The sequence below is a fragment of the Pangasianodon hypophthalmus genome, chromosome 2, assembly GCF_027358585.1.
Source record: "Pangasianodon hypophthalmus isolate fPanHyp1 chromosome 2, fPanHyp1.pri, whole genome shotgun sequence".
Classification (NCBI taxonomy): domain Eukaryota; kingdom Metazoa; phylum Chordata; class Actinopteri; order Siluriformes; family Pangasiidae; genus Pangasianodon; species Pangasianodon hypophthalmus.
In genome coordinates, this window is record NC_069711.1 from 9,640,634 (window position 1) to 9,660,279 (window position 19,646).

At 36.6% G+C, this 19,646-nt stretch overlaps 1 protein-coding gene across 1 annotated transcript; it reads left to right on the forward strand.

Moving 5' to 3' along the window:
- The first annotated feature begins 78 nt into the window (after nt 1–78).
- pkp1b (plakophilin 1b) lies at nt 79–17,885 on the forward strand. The gene is made up of 13 exons (XM_026913704.3): nt 79–384; nt 3,698–3,804; nt 5,481–5,866; nt 5,982–6,123; nt 6,794–7,001; nt 7,687–7,855; nt 10,072–10,189; nt 10,550–10,726; nt 11,320–11,490; nt 13,143–13,296; nt 14,304–14,484; nt 14,574–14,658; nt 17,096–17,885. The coding sequence occupies exons 1-13, from the start codon at nt 198–200 to the stop codon at nt 17,168–17,170; spliced, it is 2,160 nt and encodes a 719-aa protein (XP_026769505.1). The 5' UTR covers nt 79–197; the 3' UTR covers nt 17,171–17,885.
- Nucleotides 17,886–19,646: the final 1,761 nt, after the last annotated feature.

Consider the following 19,646-nt stretch of genomic DNA (forward strand, 5'->3'; position numbering starts at 1 on the left):
GAGATGTGTTGACTCGGTTAGTTTTGACTGGCTGAGTGTTGGGGGAGGGGAGGGGAGGCTGTCAGTCCCTTCAGGGAGGGAACAGGTAAACTGTAGGCTTCTTCCTCAGTCAGGAGGAGCATCAGGGACGAGGGACTGCGCACCCATTGTACTCAGTTCTCGTGTGCTTCGTTCCCGGCGACAGGCGAGTGTCCAAAATGACCCAGGAACCGTTGAGATCGGCTTTATCTATCGGGGAGATCGGAGAGACGTCGCTGGCGCTTCCGTCAGACGGAGATTCCCGCTCGGGCCAGAGGCGCGTCATGGAGCAGGTTAGCACCATGAAGAAGAGCAAGAGCAAGTACAGCAGCAGCAGAGGATCAGCAGGAACACTGTCCCCCACCAGTAAGCTCCTTCACCCACTCACTCACCCACTCATCCACTCACTCACTCATCCACTCACTCACTCACTCATCCCAAACACAATAAATTACCACTACACACAACTCTTTATACTCTATAACCACTTATATAATATAGCTATTTATATACTATAACTACTTATATACTATAACTCTTTATAGAACTCTTTATCTCCTATAACTACTTATACACTGCAACTCTTTATATAATATAATTACATATGTGTGTGTGTGTATATACATATATATATATATATATATATATATATATATATATATATATATATATATATATATATATATTATAACTCTTTATCTACTATAACTACTTATAATCTGCAACTCTTTATCTACCATATGCGTGTATGTGTGTGTGTGTGTGTGTGTGTGTGTGTATATATATATATATATATATATATATATATATATATATATATAATATACACACACACACATTATATGTCATAACCGATTTTATATTATAACTATATTATAACTCCTTACATACTATAACTCTTTACCTACTATAACTATTTATACTATATATATATATATATATATATATATATATATATATATATATATATATATATATAATAACTATAATAACTACTTATATACTGCAACTCTTTATATAATATAATTACATATGTGTGTGTATATATATATATATATATATATATATATATATATATATATTATAACTCTTTATCTACTATAACTACTTATAATCTGCAACTCTTTATCTACCATATGCGTGTGTGTGTGTGTATATATATATATATATATATATATATATATATATATATATATATATATATATAATATACACACACACAAACACATTATATATGTCATAACCGATTTTATATTATAACTATATTATAACTCCTTACATACTATAACTCTTGACCTACTATATTTATATACTATAACTACTTATGTACTGCAACTCTTTATACACTATAAAGCTTTATATATTATAACTATTTGCAGTGTGCAACTTTATCACTAGTCGTACACCAGTAAACACTCAGTACTCTCTCCGGAGCTCTATACAACAACACCAACAGCAACAAGATGACCTCTGAAGTGCGCAGCAGTGCGACGCCGAGTTCTCACGAGCTGTTTCTCTACTAACGACTCGCGCACTTTGTTTTATTCACAGTGAGAGGTAGATAAATGAAATGTGAAACAGTGAACACTCACTGAGCTGCTCCTGTCAGCGACAGTGCTTTACTGTAAGCTATATATGTACTGAAATTATTCGAATGTTTATATAAAAAAAGGTTGTAATAATTTAAAATAATTTAAGACCCGGTTACGTTTGTAGCCGTGGATTTCTGATGTGTAGACACAAATTTGACTTTTGCAGAGGTGCTTAATTTATAACCCCAATGTATAACTCTATAACCCCATTCTATAACCCCAGTATATAACGTTATAACCCTACTCTATAACCCCAGTGTATAACTCTATAACCCCACTCTATAACCCCAGTATATAATGTTATAACCCCACTCTGTAACCCCAATGTATAACTCTATAACCCCAATCTATAACCCCAGTATATAACGTTATAACCCTACTCTATAACCCCAGTGTATAACTCTATAACCCCAATCTATAACCCCAGTATATAACGTTATAATCCTACTCTGTAACCCCAATGCATAACTCTATAACCCCACTCTATAACCCCAATGTATAACTCTATAACCCCAGTATATGACGTTATAACCCCACTCTATAACCCCAGTGTATAACTCTATAACCCCAGTATATGACGTTATAACCCCACTCTATAACCCCAGTGTATAACTCTATAACCCAAGTATATGACGTTATAACCCCACTCTATAACCCCAGTGTATAACTCTATAACCCCAGTATATGACGTTATAACCCCACTCTATAACCCCAGTGTATAACTCTATAACCCCAGTATATAATGTTATAACCCCACTCTATAACCCCAATGTATAACTCTATAACCCCAATGTATAACTCTAACCCCAATCTATAACCCCAGTATATAACTTTATAACCCTACTCTATAACCCCAACTTTATTTCTATTAAATATATTTCTAGTTCTGCAAATACTATACTAATATACTCTTGCTAATATTTCTACAACGTTTCGGCAACGGACCTACATTTTTGGACATGTATGCAAGAGTATAAAATCTAAGCCCAAATTGGCAAAATATTAAGCTTTTAATGGTCTTAACAACAAATCATTGGTCAAGAAATGAGAAAGAATGAAACGAATAGATAAAGGAAGTTAGTATGGGAAGCTTTTCCCTTTGGTTTCTTTAAATGTTTAAGCCTTGTGGCTCTTGATGGGTTGCATCAGGTGTGGCTGATAACCAACTAATGACTAATCTTTTAAGAAAAATAAACTATCCCAGAAGATATTTTTTGGAAAATTTTGTACACTCAGTCAGACATGTGTTAGCTTGAATGGTACATCAAACATTTTAATCATTAGCATGATTTTACCTTTGCGTACAAGAAGACTGTATAAGTGAATTTCCCTGTTTCTAGCTTTTCCCCAAACAAACAGTTCACTGCAGCAAAAGTAAACCAGCAAATGGAGGCACACGAGCTCTCAGGAGTGCATTTGCTTAATTCTTGCTAATTTTCTGACCAATGATTTGTTGTTAAGATTCATTAAAACTAAATATTTGCCATTATGGGCTTGTGTGTGTGTGTGTGTGTGTTACAGCATAGTACAGAATTTCCAGAGAAAACGCCTCCATCCTCTGTGCATAAAATGCTATAGAACTAATATGTATGATATGTATAAAAATTATATATTATAATTTATATATTGTATACCCTTATACTTATCCAAAAATTTAGGTCCATTACAGAAAAATGTTTTGAAATTTTATCAGGTATTAAAAAAAATCAAGATTGCAACACTTAAGCAAACACACTAATTATGTCATGTAATTGTGTTCTACAATGTTTTATTATTCAACAGAAATGTAACAATATTTGCATGAAATATACTGTTAAAAAATAATATTCTGCTGCCATTTTATGGGGCACTGTACTACGTGAGATCAAGCGTCAGTGTCGAATTCATCTATGTGTACGAGAACTTTATAGTGCATAATAAAATTCTGGATAGTTAGTCAACGGTGTCCAGTCATGCTCCAATATAATAAGCACTGAATAAAGTCGGGCTGCATCAAAACAGCCTTCTAGGTTTATATACAGAAATTAATTACCCTTTTAAAAAGTATCTGTAAACAACTTCACTAATGCAATCTTTTCTCTAAATAGGCCCCAAGAGCGACAGTGTTTTTTATGAATCCAAGTTCTCCCCCACCAATCTAAATGGATCGGACTTTTTGTTTGAAAGCACCTTGGCAAATGGACATGCAAAAACGGTAAGCCACACTTCATCTTATTATTATTTTTTTAATTAAAGGATACTCAATAGGTGTCCTAACGAAAGGTCAGGTATATGTAAAAGTGAAGCGCTGAGCTTGTGTTTCAGCGTGCAAGTCTGAGCATATGCAGAACTTTTTTTTGTTACAACTATTCTTTCCGCACACACATCGGTTCAACCGTATTAATGCCACGTACACATATACTTCCATTTCATTTCCACTAGAGCTAGCTTAATTTATTAGTAGTTAATAGTTTATTAAACCTTTATTGTACTAGGATATGCTGTGTTAGTAGTGTGTATAGTTTACAGTAAAATTCAATTAAATTAAAAGTATTTTCAACAAGCTGAATGGTTTTAGAGAAGGTAACATTGCAGAAAGCTGAGAGCTAAGAAGATTAAAAATGAATTTAAAAAATACGATAACATACATATACCCCAAAAATGATTCTAAATATATTTATATCAAATTTAAGCATAAAACACAGTTCATAAGTATGACCTTTTGTAACGAGAAGGAAGAGGTAATTAAAAAAAAAAAAACTACATTCCGTCTGAATGAGATGATCATGAAGGTGAGTCATGATCATGAGATGCAAACAGTTGAATTATGAAATTGCAAACTGGGATTTTGTAATACATGAGATGCAAACAGTTGAATTATGAAATTGCAAACTGGGATTTTGTAATACAGACCTACAGACTCCTGAATCAGATTTATTTATTCTGATTGTTTTTTTAACCTAATTATTTTTTTGAACATTTAGAGATACAGACAACATTCGATTGTCATCATGCATTGTGTCAACATCTTATTGTATGATTACGCTGTGTTCTACAGCTCTCTGTGTGTATATATATGTGTTGGGTATGTGTCAAAAAAGGCTTAACAATCTGCCATGCGGAAACTCCTGATAATGATGGATTGGACCTGTTCTTGTGTTTTGACGGTGGAGCGTTGAGTGTAGTTGGTGCTTATCTGAGGTCACCCTCAGTGCATTAGTAGAATGAGGAACGTCAGAAAAGATGAGACTGGAGAGATCGCTCATTAGTCTGCGGTGGGAGGTCTGTCTGATCTTGCCTGTGAACTCCCGTAAATCTTATTCAGGAAACATTTGTTGATAAAAGGTAAACTTGTAGAATTGATAAAATTGTGGATATTTGTAGAGAGATAGAATGAGACATAGGACTAACTAAACCCCTCACGTGTTTCTGTTTTTGAACAAAATTCAGTTGTGCTATGATTTTTGGGGTAATTTCTAAGCACACAGCAGGCATTGTCGTATTGCGCAGACTGCTGTGGGAAGTGATACATGCAAAAGAACACTCACACTTTGAGAACCTGCAATATCAAAGTATGATAATACTAATGTGATTGTCATGATGTTACACAAGACCCATTTAACTACCACGCCTCACATTAATCACATTCCCATTAAGCTGTGCAGACTGTTCAAATATTATTTTGTATTTTATTATAATTTTAGATTTATCATTTTATTTAGCTTTATGTAAATAATAAAATATATATTTCATTGTAGCATATGGAGAAACATCATTTTCTGCCTGTACATTGTACTCTACACATATGTAGATATTGTACATATACACATCTGTTCACACATGTAGCTCCTGGACAACCACATTCATATTTCCTGCCTGTTCATTTTCCAGATGAAACAGAAGCAGAGCATAATGCAAAGGAGCGTGAGCACCAGGTCAGCCAACTATTACAGGATGCCAAGTAACAACATATTACCGAACAGCCTTCCCGCTCCAAGCCACCCCAGTGCCCAGGCTGACCTCTATGCCACTCAAGTGGGCACTAAGAGTAACACCACCCAGTGGACCCAGAAGTACAGGCAGAAAAAAATCCTGGAAAGGAGTCACAGCCAACCTCCACTCACCAGCCCTGTCCAAATTAAAGCAAATAGCAGCTTTCAGAGCACCAGCAATCAGGTCACTGGCAGCAATACCGTCAACAGGCGGCCTCCTTCTGCCCACTCAAACTCTGAGCCCAAGTTCTCAGCGGTTAGCAAGACCAAGACTGAGATGAACGGGTGAGTTGGAAGACCTGATGTCCATGATTAGGTTGCTCCTATTTTAGTGATATCTGGCATATTGTACTGAAAGGTCAAACTGATAACTAAGGATTTCTCTGGGGTTTATTATCAGAATGAATGGAGAGGCAAACATGTCTGATATCACATTATCAGAGGCGATATTCTGCATCAACCACGTGGATGAAAGGTATCAGCTGCATGGAGCTTCCGTTATTCAGCATAGCACATACACAGATGACAAGGCCAAAGAAGAGGTGAGCGAAGCCCACATTTCAACCAAGCCCATATTTGTATTTGAAAGATGTAAAGTACAGAAATAATGAACTGTAAATTTAAACACACAGCAAAAGCTTTACTGAATGTCAGCTCATCATTTCAGCCTGCAGCCCTACTGTAGTAATGTGTAGTCAGATGTTGGATAAAATTCAAACTTTGTCAAGTTTATTACTTCTGAGGATAGGAGGGAACATGTTTTTTGGGATCACAGTGGTAAGGCATGTTTATAAAAATCAGATATTTGCATGTAATACTAACTAAACTGTGAATCAAAACAAAAGTGAGTGTGGCTCCCATAAAACGAGAAGTAGTACGGCGCGACAACATGTCACGTACGGGCTTAATAAATGGGCTTAATCTGCAAACCGTGCACTGCTGTGACGTTTCAGCCCTCTCTTGCACAGCAGTGCTGCTATCTGCACCAAAATACTGCCAGAAGTTTTGTTCAATGTCATATTTTATCACTGACTTCATGTAGATGTGGGGCACGATGAGTACCAAAATAATGATTTCAGTATTTGAATACTGGAGCCTCAAATAGTTAGCTAGGTATACCCATGCATACCCCAAGTAACATGTCTGAGGAATTAATAGCTGACAACATTACATCATTTTCACCATCGGGATTGCATATTCCCTCTCTCTTAGGTACGGAAGCGAAATGGCATTGCTCCGTTGGTGTCCTTGCTTAGCAGCTCAAACCCTCAGATCCAGCTAGCGTCAGCCTCCGCCTTGCGTAACCTTGTCTTCAAGAATTCAGCCAACAAGGAGGAGGTCCGGTGCACAGGAGGGTTGAACGAGGCTTTGCAGCTACTCCGAGACACTAACTCAGCCGAAATTCAGAAACATGTGACCGGTAAGCAGCTGCACGCAGTCTTGGGGATCTATAAGACATTTAATCCAAAACTAGGATGCTGCACATGCTGGGATGCTAACTAGGATGCTAACATACTATTAAATAAAGGAATATAACCCAAGATAGTCTTTAACGGAGATTAAGCTGGAGCCTTCCTCCTCTACCAGTGAATAAAATACTATCCTCATCAGTCTACGGTGCTTATTAGGTAGGGAGTAGGTAGCAATCTTAAAACAGCCGTCAGTGATTCAACATTGTTTAATGCAGTCAGGCATTTCATAAACAATAATCCAGACTTGTGGTGGGTTTTTCTGATGAAGCTGAATCACCCAAAGCTGAATTTTATTTTAAATTTTTAATATATCGGATCACTTATGTATAAAGATCAATAAATAAATAAATCCAAACTTAAAAGCCAATCTGTTTTGAGCATAATAACCCACTGCCTAATGGGAACGTATGTTTGAAAGATGAGATGTTTGCTTCCACTGTGAAGCGTCTGAGCTACAAGTCTAAGCTAGTAAATGTGCTGTGTCTTTGTTGAACACATTCAGTGCAGATCCAAACCCCACCCTGTTTTATTTTCCCATAAATAAATCTTTACTTGATAGTAGACAAGACCCACACATTATTTTCCTCTTGCATTTGAATTGTTTGACCTTGCAGTGTCTCTGTGTTGAAACAGGTCTTCTGTGGAACCTGTCCTCAGAGGAGAGCATTCAGCCCGATCTCCTCCGTCAGGCTCTGCCTGTCCTCACCGAGACAGTGCTGCAGCCGAACGCAGACACCTCAGCCATCGGGTCTGATATTGAACCTCGTACTGAGAGCTTCTGCAATGCTACAGCATGTCTACGGTGAGCAGAACTCACTGCTCTTACTTTTATTGAAAGTGAAAGTGTGGCCAAATGGTGTTGAGAAGATCATAGTGAATGATTTATATTGATTCTGGATTCATTTTTAATATTTTTATTGTCACACTATTGTCAGGTTATAAATGTCACAACATTCATACTTAGTTACAATAACACTTCGTTTTTATATTGTGTACAGGTTTTTAAAAAGGGTATCATGAGGCCCTTGAAGATAGACATATAGGACAAGAGACACAGATATGAAAATTTAAAAATATACTCAAAAAACAGATGGCATAACAATTAGTACAAGTAACAGAGTGAATAATTTCACTGAACATCCAATGTTTTAAAAAACATTTTTGGCAGAGCCTCTCAGATTTTGGTGGCTGTCATATGATGAAGGAGAAAAGTGGCAATTTGGGAAAGCCATTAGTTTAGTCTAAGGAGAAGACAGTAAGAGTAATTTGTTTTTGCAATAAACAATGAACGTATACTTTCAGTTGCCAATAAGTAAATATAGTTTAGTTCACAATTCAAACTGTACAATTAAAATTTCTTCAATTAGAGAACATACTTTTTTCCCAAAAAAACTTATGTTACAAAAGGAATAAAAAGGTCTCCTCCTGTGATTGGAATTTAAAACATATGTTGGATCTGTCTGGTGAAAAGTGGCCTTAAAATTTTTGTGAAATTGTACTGTTTAGTTTTGTTGTTATTAGAAAACGTTTTTAAGACTGTAATTAGGGTTAATTATGGTAATCTGACACTTTACAGAAGAATGACATTGTGCATAATGGGCTCCTGACTTTAGTGGCAAAGAGCTTTAAACTTTCTGTAGACTTACATGTTGATTTTTTCCCTGGCTTAAACAAGTATGCCATTATGCATTTTGTGCACAGAGTAGTTAGTTTTTAGGGGAAAATGTTGGAGCAAAATAAAGTTTTTTTAATTTCCAGTGCTGTCTAAAGTAAAAAAAAAAAAAAAAAAACAGAACAGCAGAGCTAAAAGTTTAATTTGCTGTATTGAAAAATAAGTACTGCGTTGATTATAGGTACGAATGTGCAACTGCATTTCATTTGTATTCTTCTGCGTCATCTCGTTGTATTTTCTGTGACACTTGCTATAGGCAAAACCCTTGAAACTGTGTCTCTGCTCTCATGAGACCAGAAATGAGTCTGGTACATCTATTACATTATCATAATTACAAGACTGAGCATGAGTCATTACACACATTGTGAAAACAGAGGGAAATTCCTTATCAAGTTTGCCATCCTGGGGCTGTACTGAGGGCGTAGCTGCAGTACGTTGACACCAGCCATATCATTTACCAATATAAAAAAGACCCCTTTCACTGACAACACTCTCTTATCTCTACTCTGATAAAACCAGTGATTAGGTCTGATTGTGTGCAGTGGTACATACAACCCACCAAACATATCATCAAAAAATTTACAATGTCAGAGCAAAAAAAGTGCCACGCTAGTGTGACATTAGCTGCATGTTTAGGTGAACCGTGAACAGTTTACTGATCTGCCTGTGATTGTTGCTGCTTGTTTTTCAGCCTCATACAGTGAGAACTACTTTATGGCAATAAAAGCTCTTTCTCACAGCCTTTGGATGTGGGAACACATGCTTGTTATATCAAGCTAAGTTTATCTGCCAGCACAGCAGGCTGAAACAACGAACATACTTTCTGATCATTTAAACACAGTCCAATGTTCACCTATTTTTTTAACTCCTTCAAGAGGATCACCGCATGAGTAGATAAGTTACCATGCTGCCTGCACAGCGTATGCCAGTGTGTGGGAACCTCAGTTATGAAAAACAAATGTGTAACTTTGTGTAAAAATGGTAGTAAAAATTTCAGGTTTAAAAGTTAGTAGGAGTGACAGCAGACAGTGTTTATGATCAGTAAAGTTAAAGAGAAATGTTGTGTTTCTAGGTCACTGTTTTATCACATTAAGTCATTTTGAGCTGTTTTATAGAGAAGAAAACACATGAAAAAAATGTTGTCTTTTGCCTGTTATTTCGTCTGCTCCAATAATGTTCTTGAGAAGTACTTGTATATTGATTAGGTTGCATTCCTTAAGAACTCCGTGTGAACGTGTTTGTTCACTGGGCCTAGGTAAAGCAATTATAGAGAATAAAAGAGAATATAGAAGAAAAGTGAAAATGTCGTCGTGTAATTGTAGCCTGTTCACTCTCTTTACCAACAGAAATCTGAGTTCTGGCAAACTGGTAAACCGGCAAGCCTTGCGTAACTGTGAGGGCCTGATTGACTCACTAGTCACACACCTGCAGTCTTGTGTGGACGACGGCAATATGGATGATAAGGTATTATTCTCAGTTTCCCTTCTCAATAATGATAAATGGGTAGTTTAATGATATATGGCTAAGAGGATAAGGTAAAGTAAGATAAGAGGATGAAGTTTCATCTCCAGAAAATTAGGCTTTTGGCAAGAAGGAGAGGTTTTAGATGACCTGTTTAATCCATTTTACTGGTAGCTTAGGTTCCCGTTTCCATAAAAATTCATCAGGAGCCTCAGGAGGAGTATGTGTAGTCATTGTAATAAAAATGTGCAATATAATACACATGGCCTGAGGTGAGTTTCTAACATACATACTAACATACATAAAGCGGTAAACATTTTTCATGTCCTAACAGGTGTTCTTTGTTCTGCTATTTGCCCACAGTCTGTGGAGAACTGTGTGTGTGTTCTGCACAACCTCACCTATCAGCTGGAAACCGAAGTGCCTGCTTTGTTTACCAAGATAAACGCGCTGGCTACGGCTTCTGAAAGCCGCACTAATGCCGCTGATACCGGCCCTATCGGCTGCTTTAGCAACCAGAGCCGCAAGATCCAGCAAGAGGTCAGTTTACTGTCAGCAATGTCCAACCTTCACTTAAGCATTTGGATTAAAGGCACAGCAACAGATCAATGAGTGCCACTTGTAATTTACAAAACAGTCTAATTTACAATTCTGGAATAATTAACTTTTTTTTTTTTTTTTTTTTTTACTATACTAACTCTTAACTCTTATGTTTACTTCAGGTCAAAATAATGTAGATTTCTATTAAAATTAAAATAATATTTAAAACATTTGTGCAGCATGAATATGTGTGTTTACTTTAATTTGACTATATATTTAAACTCATATGTATATTCTTATATTATTTTAATTATTTTAGTTCATTTCACCTGACCTGTTATTTCCATTCCTACTTGTACACACCTGTCATCAAGAGGATCCTCAAGCATATGAAATGGACATTTGTATTTGTTTATGGACATTATGAAATATTGTTTATATTGTTAATAGATCAGTAGTAAAATGCATAGTAATAATACCTGCTAAGTAGGGAGGTTTAAGTCACCAGTAGAAAGTAAAATATAAGTAAAGTGGATGTGATGAATCATTACCATGTCTTATGAGTAGTCTGTTATGTTTTTGTTGTCTTGAAGAGCAACTCAGAATACCTGCTGATGGATGATTTCAATCCCAAAGGCAAGAGCCGGCTTATTCACTCAAAGACTCTGCAGTTGTATCTGAATCTGCTGCAGTCCAGTCAGAACACAAGAACTCAGGAGGCATGCTGTGGAGCACTGCATAACCTCACCGCCAAGAAGGGCATCGTAAGATCTGCTTTTTAACCCTTCTGCTTGCTTAAATGCCTAGCTATTAATACATTGTTTTGCCTGGTCCCACCAGATTACAGTTAGGGACACTCAAGTGTTGGGGTTAAAAAACTGGTACATTCAGTGTTCGGCCAAATGAGAAATATTTTGATCAAATGTCTTGCTGTTTCAATTGTTCTAATCCGGTTTATGATGACTGGATAGGTTCATGATTGTTCACACAGCAACAGCATTTCATCAGACAAATTCTTCACGAGTAAGAGCACAGCGCTCTGATCAACTGGTCATGTGGAGTACAACAGAAAACCTCGCTGGTTTTATGTCTATGTTTGGAATGGCAAAATCCATTTGTGTAAATTTTGATCTGTTTTTCTGTTTGTTGCCACGTTGTCTATTACTACACGAAGTGAGCACCGTTTCTAATGGCCCAGTATTTAACCGTTTATTTTGATATCAGAAATATAAATATAAGAGCAATGTGAAAAGACAATATTAAGTGTGGACTATAGCCTGTATATCTGTTTGTGTGCTTAGTTGTCATCTTTTCATAGCAAATTATACCACATTCAGCTAGTTAAGTCTACTTAAGTTTAAAAGTTACATCAATATTTCTCTGTATTCAGAGTCAGCTTACGTATATGTTTAAGTTGATTTTCTGGACCTCTCGTTCAGATTATTAAAATTACTGTGGCCTCAATTTTTTTTTCCAGGATTAAATATTATGGTTACAATAATCTCTTAGTTAGGCACTGGACCTAATAATACTCCTCACTTGAACAGATACCACACAAGAAAATGGCCTAAGTTCAGTGTCAGAAATGTGTGTAACTGAGACACACCTATGTGTTACACATGCACAACAGTCTGAGTAGTGCTTAAATCACATCTGTAATTCAGGTTCACTGAAAAGCAGAAGTTAAAGTGAAATGTTTATCATTTAGGTAATGGCACAAAAGCATACTGGCCAGTAAATAAATAATAATAAAACATATTGGCAAATGCTTGACAGACATAAAATGCTTGCCTTCTAATGTTGTGAAACAGCCTGAGAATGTTGATTTTTTTTTTCATTAAAAATGGGATAGTTAAAATGCAGTAGAAATTATGAAACAGAATCCAGCATTTCAGTTTCATAAGTCTAACACTAGTTATGTTTTTCTTGTGTTTATTATGTGCCCGCTGAACCTGCAGTGCTAAATAAATTCTCTCGATGTGAAACTTGTATGAGTTATATGAGTTTCAAATGATTACCTGCTTGCAAAAGTTACGGCACTACACCTGCCTTCCAGTTATTCTTAATTTTGTTAGAAAATGAAAGTATCGAAATATTTGCAAAAAAGACATTGACAACATCCATTATATATACATATATATATATATATATATATATATATATATATATATGTGTGTGTATGTGTATGTATATATATATATATATATATATATATATATATATATATATATAATTTTGTGGCTCAAAGATAACAGGGCTGATAATTAATCAAATGCGTATCAGGCTTTAGTAATTCCACTGAAAATATATAGGAAAACATTACTGACTGTATAAGATAAGTAACTGGATTATAAGAACAAACATAAGTATTCGTGAGGAACTTGCTAATGTGGTTTGTCCTGTGTGTACGTTGTAGGTGTCAGATGTGTTGAGTCAGACCATTGTTCAGAAGCTGAATGGTCTGCAGAGCCTCTCTCCACAACTACAGTCACAGAATCTGGCCCTGAACAACAGCGTCACCACACTGATAGGGAACCTGTCTCGAACTCCACAGCTGCACAGAGTTTTGGGTAAATTAACTTATGTTTACATTTACTGCATTTGGCATCTTTATCCAGAGTGACTTACAGGAGTATTTCATTGTCTACTTGGAAAAAAAATAAACCAGTTCTTATGCTAGAGCAAATCAGCAGGAGTGTAAAGAAAGTAGCACGATGAAGCACTGTCAAATACTGTCTGGCTACAGGCGAGACTTAGCGATTTCCATGAATATGGGAGGGGCTACGTTTTTGTGTTTTGTAGCCAAGTCGTAGTGTTTTAAATTGAATGCAGGCGGCTACAGGAAGCCAGTGAAAGGGATAAACACAGCAGAGGAGTAACAGTCACACAATACACATTTCCATTAGTGCTGTAACACCTTATTTATTTCATTTATTTATTTAATTAAATATAAAAGCTTTCAGAGCTGGTTTAATTTGTGGTCTGGAACACTCTTAGCTTCCAATTTTAGCTGTGAGTTATACCTGTTGTTGTACTGGGAAATGCATTAGAAATAGATACATTAGATATAAGTACATTATACAGCCAACGCTTTGCTCTGTTGCCTTTCATTGTGTTTCTGTGTGTATGAATGTTGCTGGTAATAAGTTGTGCTGTGCAGTATTAGCTTGGCTTGTGCTGCATTGCTAGTTGCTGGTGAGATTTAATATTAATTTACTCTGTGTGTATGTTGAATTGCATGATTTTTTTGTCTGTTGATGGATTTCTGTGTGGTTTATACAGTTTTTAATCTACAATGTGTTCTTATATGGTTATATCCTGATTCTTACTGGTTGTGGCTAGTGTGTGTTGCTGGTAATTAGCTGTATACGGAGTTTGATAGTATAAGTGTGTGCCATGTTGTTGAATGTGAGATATTATTTTAACATTCCATGTTTTTATTGCAGGCTGAGTTGCACTGTGCTGCTGGTAAAGGCTTGTGTTGTGTAACGTTAATCTGTTGTATGTTCAATTGTTAGTCATACTGTTTGTTTGGTTGCATGATTGGTACTGATTGTGCTTTGTGTATACACGGCAGCTCGTCAGGCTCTTCCGGGTATCGTCAAGACCTTGACATCCGACCTTACTCAAGAGTCTGATAGCACCATAGCAGTGGCCTGCCACACGGCAAACAACCTGCTTAGGGCAGAACCTGAGATGGGGAAGAAACTGCTAAGCAATGCCCTGATCAACTCACTGAATAACATGAGTCAAAACATGTGAGTGTCTCATTCGGAAATAAAAAAAAAACAAATGTGCTATTGGTAGTGAGACAGATATGTGTACTGATGTGCGCTGTTTTTCACAGAGCCATGCCGAAGGCCAGTAAGGCAGCAGGAGTTCTCCTTCATAGCCTCTGGTCTGACAAGACTATTCAGAGTTTCCTCAAGAAGGTGAGGTGTTCAGTCAGTGCTTTAAATCTAATAATGCTTTTGCACCTTTCTTCTGCCACAAATTGTGATGCAACTAGTTTGCATAACAAAATAAAACTGTTCTACTTCTTCCTTCTTTCCTACTTCCTTGTACTTGCACATCATGGCACATCACACAAAACACACACACACACACACCTAGCGTGCATTATTTTCGTGTAACAGCATGGTCTGGAGTGTGTTATTTTTCATATAATCAGTAATAGGCTACAAATATAGGTGCAGATTTTGTTATCTAGATCTACAACAACAACGTAATTGTAAAAGTGCAATGACCAGCTGTTGTTTCTCACCATTTCAATGCATTTATTTAAATTAATCCCAGCTATCAGTGTAAACACATGTTAAAAAAAAATGTCTGCAGATAAGATTAAAGATGCAGAAGATACATGGAACTACTGGGGATTGTTATATGGTTAGGTAACACTCCAAATTGCACTTATTATTTTACAAGACATGAGGGAAATTTTTATAGGTTAGATGCTTATGGAAGAGATAGGGCTCCAGGTAATGTTTTCCCATAGCTATGTCTGGACAAGAGGCAATATAATACTGTGAGGAACTTTGATAAGGATTGCTTGTATTATAATTACGAGATTCTTTCAAACACAAGATAAGACACACAAAGAACATTGTGACTTGTACATCTGTAGTCATGTGTTCAGTTGTTCTGTCACACATCCATTGTTTGGATGACAACTGACTTTGGGAAAAAATGCTTATTAATACTGGATACTTGTTTCATTTGAATACTTGCCTCACTGCTGACCCTGACAGACTATTACTATAAGTGACAGGTGATATTTTTTGGATAGTTAAAACATGCAACTCTTTTAATTTAATATTTAGGAGTGAGTAAACATGCTATAGTATAATTTAATGACAGTAAACATGCTATAGTATAATTTAATGACAGTAAACATGCTATAGTATAATTTAATGACAGGATGGCTGACACTGGGTCTACATACTGCCAGTTTCTAGGTCCAGATTCTAATGTCACCAGTGCTCTGATGGATTTCTTTGAAAGACAGCAACAGAACTGAATGTTAACTAAATTTTTTTTTTTCAAAATTAATGCCATAATGGTGATGTGATGTCATTTTCGGAAGCCGACATTGCAACAAATACCACCAATTGGCTAGTAGTTCTTTCTCTGTCTGAACGCCGGCTGAACATTTGAGAAGTCGTTCATATCACCATAGCAATCCTAGCAAAGCAGTGAAACTTGAGAAGCGTTGCACATTTTCCCCATACCTGTTTGACAAATATCTTTTGCTGAATTGGTTTCGCTTCTCTCCTGTCTTATTTCAAACCCTGCCTTGAGTAAGCCATAAACGATGTATAAAATACAAGAGATCCATGGCAGTCTGGCATAGCACATAAATATACTCAGTCAGCTAGGAAGGACAGAACTGTAAAATGTCTGGAGGCTGTTCACATAGACAAACTAGGAGCTTTAGTTCTGCTACTCCAACCAGAGCTCTCTACACTCTGACAGTTTGGTAATTAATGGCAGTTGATTTTCTGACAGTCTTGACAGCACTGATCTGTTTACTACAGTGCTGCAGATCTTAGCGTGTAGCTGCAGAGGCGGGGTGGAGGTGACAGAGTGTTTTATACTAGGGCTGGGTGTGGAAGGGTGGATAGGTTTGGGTGTGTGACTTCTGCTTTCAGTTTAAAGCTGTTCACACGTCGCCAAGCCAGTAATGAGGAGAGGCTGGGTGAATGTGGGTGTGTGCGAGTCCATGTTTCAGTGAAAGGACCTTTGTTTGTGATTGAGCAACAGTAGGTAGAAGGTAAAGGGAGTGTTGAAAAAGTGTGTCCAGTGGCGTACCAGTATAGCTTTTACTGAATTGAATTTTATCACACTAGTTTCCATGACAAAAGCTTAGATAAGCTGTAGTCTTATCTAAATACCATGACTGACAGATAGGGGGTTGCAGGGTTTTTCTTTTTTTCTGTTTCTGTGTTAAAAAAAAGACTTCTAACATAATTGAAAAGGCTGTTTTATCTGCTTTATAATGACTTTTTGGTGAAATATTATATTAAATATTATTTGATCTTCTTTTACTACCATGTTGTAATCATTATTTATGGAAAACCAGACAAAAATCCTCAGTGGAGATTTCACTTTGTGAAAAATTGTGTTCATTTGATTTTATATAGCCAAGTGTTAAGTGGTAGGTGTTAATTCATCATTGGGGATTTTTGTAAGGATTTAAGAATTAGAGTTTGTTTGATTGTTGAAGTTTGGATTTAACTTCTCTTATTTTTTTATGTCTAAATTAGTCACAGGCCTGTTTTGTGGTAAATGTTTATACAAAAAACTGTGTTATGTAATAGACTGTGTGTATTTTGTAATAATTATTTTTTTGTTTGTTTGCTTAATTTCCAGCAAGGGATGAATAAGAAGGTCTTTGTGAATGAGACAACTTCAGCTGCACTCAGGTCTTTCCAGATTATTGAGTAATTTGATCATCCTGCAGTTGACTTCTATAAACGTCCAGCTCTACACAACAGCTACAGAAAATGACTTATATAACTATACATATGCAGTAAAATTACATGTTCCTGTCCGCTTTGAATATAAATAACTGCAAAGGTAATGAAAAAGCAGCTGAGGGGAATGTAAATGAGCTTCACAGCGCTGAGTTTGCACAGAAATGGAAAAAAAGTTCTGTATCTTTGTAATTCCACATTGATTTTTTGTTGCATGGAAGCACTGTAATGGGAACATATTACATTTGTATTGCAATTTTTGAAAAATGGCTTTACATTTTCTATCTATTTGATGGATTGCTATTTTGAGTATAATGTCTAACATGAGTAGAAAAGGAATGATGTCTGTCTACATGAGAGGGGATAAACTGCAATTTTTCATGCCTTTTTATTTGGAATATATGGTATTTGTGTTAAAAATGGAGAAATGTCGCAAAGATTTGGGTTTTGGTTCCTGCCAACCCATTACAGTTAACATTAGGGTGAGGTATAAGACACCAAGGTATTATTATGAATATTAATGTTTGTTTTTTTTCTGCTGTATTGCCTTTTAATAATCTTTCATATGATCTTAATATTTGAAGAGGGTTCCTTTGTAGTTGGTCATTTCATTCGAGTCTCATGTTTGAGTTGTTAATATCTTTTTTTTTTCCAGCAGAAACCAAATAAAGCTTTTTGAAATGGTATTTTGTGTTTCGTTTACGCTTGTGGTGATTTAAAGGGAAACTCCACCTGGAAACATGTTCAGCATGTTTATACTGAAATATCTGAGTAGTGCTTAACGATTCTAGCGCTAATTTGTAAACTGGTGTGGTACTCTTCCGTCTTCTTTGCTGCACTGATGTCACAGGAGAACATTGCTAGTGTAGTTACAATAGTGTTTAAAAGGAACACAGATTAATCAAAAAAATAATGGGTCAGATTTTGCTGTCAGTAAAAAAAAGCAAGAGCATCATTTTTCACCAATTTTCAGCAAAATTCAATGTCACAAGGATAAAGGATAAGGATAAATCCAGTGTAGAATGCAGTAGAGGTAGGTGGAGAGTTAGGGGAGACAGTAAAAGGAGCAAAGACTCAAAGCTCCAGATGCAAATGCTGCTATATGATGCAGTTGTTCTGAGTTACGGAAGTGACTTGTCCTGGTTAATTAATGATCTATGGAATGACAAGCATGATAGCGTCGACACTGATAGAAGCTGACTGAGAATTCTGGGATATGATGTTTGTGGTTGTTCACTGTGATGTGGCTTACTGAGGATTCTGGGAGTTGATGCTTACAGTGGCAGTAGATAGACAATGTGATGTATATTAGAGTTTAGGTAGGTCGAGCCAGTACATGACTTCATTGTTTCATTTGACCACCTTGAAGGAACTGTATGTACTTGGTCTCACGTCTCCTACATCCCTGTTTTAATCAGAGGTCTCTGGTAGACAGCCGCACTCTGTCCCCTGGTTTGTACACAGGGGTCTAGCCCTATCTCAGGCCACCATTCTCTTGATTTATCAGGTCAACTGTTCTATTTAATAAGTGCTCTGCCACACCTGTTCACTCCACTGGTAGTAATTGATGGTAGTGGTTGTGATCCAGGGGAAAAGAGGTGGCTGGTAGCCAAGCCCACAGGGGAATGAGGTCAGTTTGTTGTCCGAGTGCTTTAAATAGTTCTGGGAGTACTCAGCACATGGACTTGTCCTCATGATTGTTAGGGCAGAAAGTACAGAGAAAAAAAAGGCTTGTTTTCTGACTGGCCCTCTCCACCTGGCCATTAGCTTGGGGGTTATATCCCAGTGTTAAGCTCACTGAAACTTCCAGTTTCTCCATAAAGTAGCTCCACACTTAGGCCCCTGATTAAAAACTATGTCCTCTGGAATTCCAAAATACCTGAAGAGCAGTGAACATGATTGAACAACAACCCAGCAGTCTGAAAGGTGATGGGTAGTACATCATGAGGAACAGTGCGAATGCAATGTCCAGGGTTGAACCATGCTTATTAACCACCGGGTGTTCTGATGAGTTGTTCTACATCATCGGTTTGTCCAAATGTATTGCAGGTTTATAGTTCCTGCCCTAGAACAACATGACAAATTAAAAATGACTAAACATGCTCTCGATTCATTAATTTACCAACATTTCACTTCAAGTATCTTAGGCTTAGGCATGTCATGATGCAGAACTTTTTTACATTGTGTTCCTTTTATTTGAATTATGCATACCGTAATTAATATGTCTTGTGTTAATATAATGCATTTGTATGGATCAGAATGTTCATTACGCAGTGTTGGCTTGTACGTAGTTAAAACATTTTTTTGACACAGTAGCATGGATAACTGACCTTATGTTAGTTAGTGTTGATAGGCGCTACTCAAGTTAATTTTTGTAACATACACGATAAAAATTTTCACATAAAAGATTCTGGGAGTCACTCTCGAAAACAGCATTGAAAACTAAG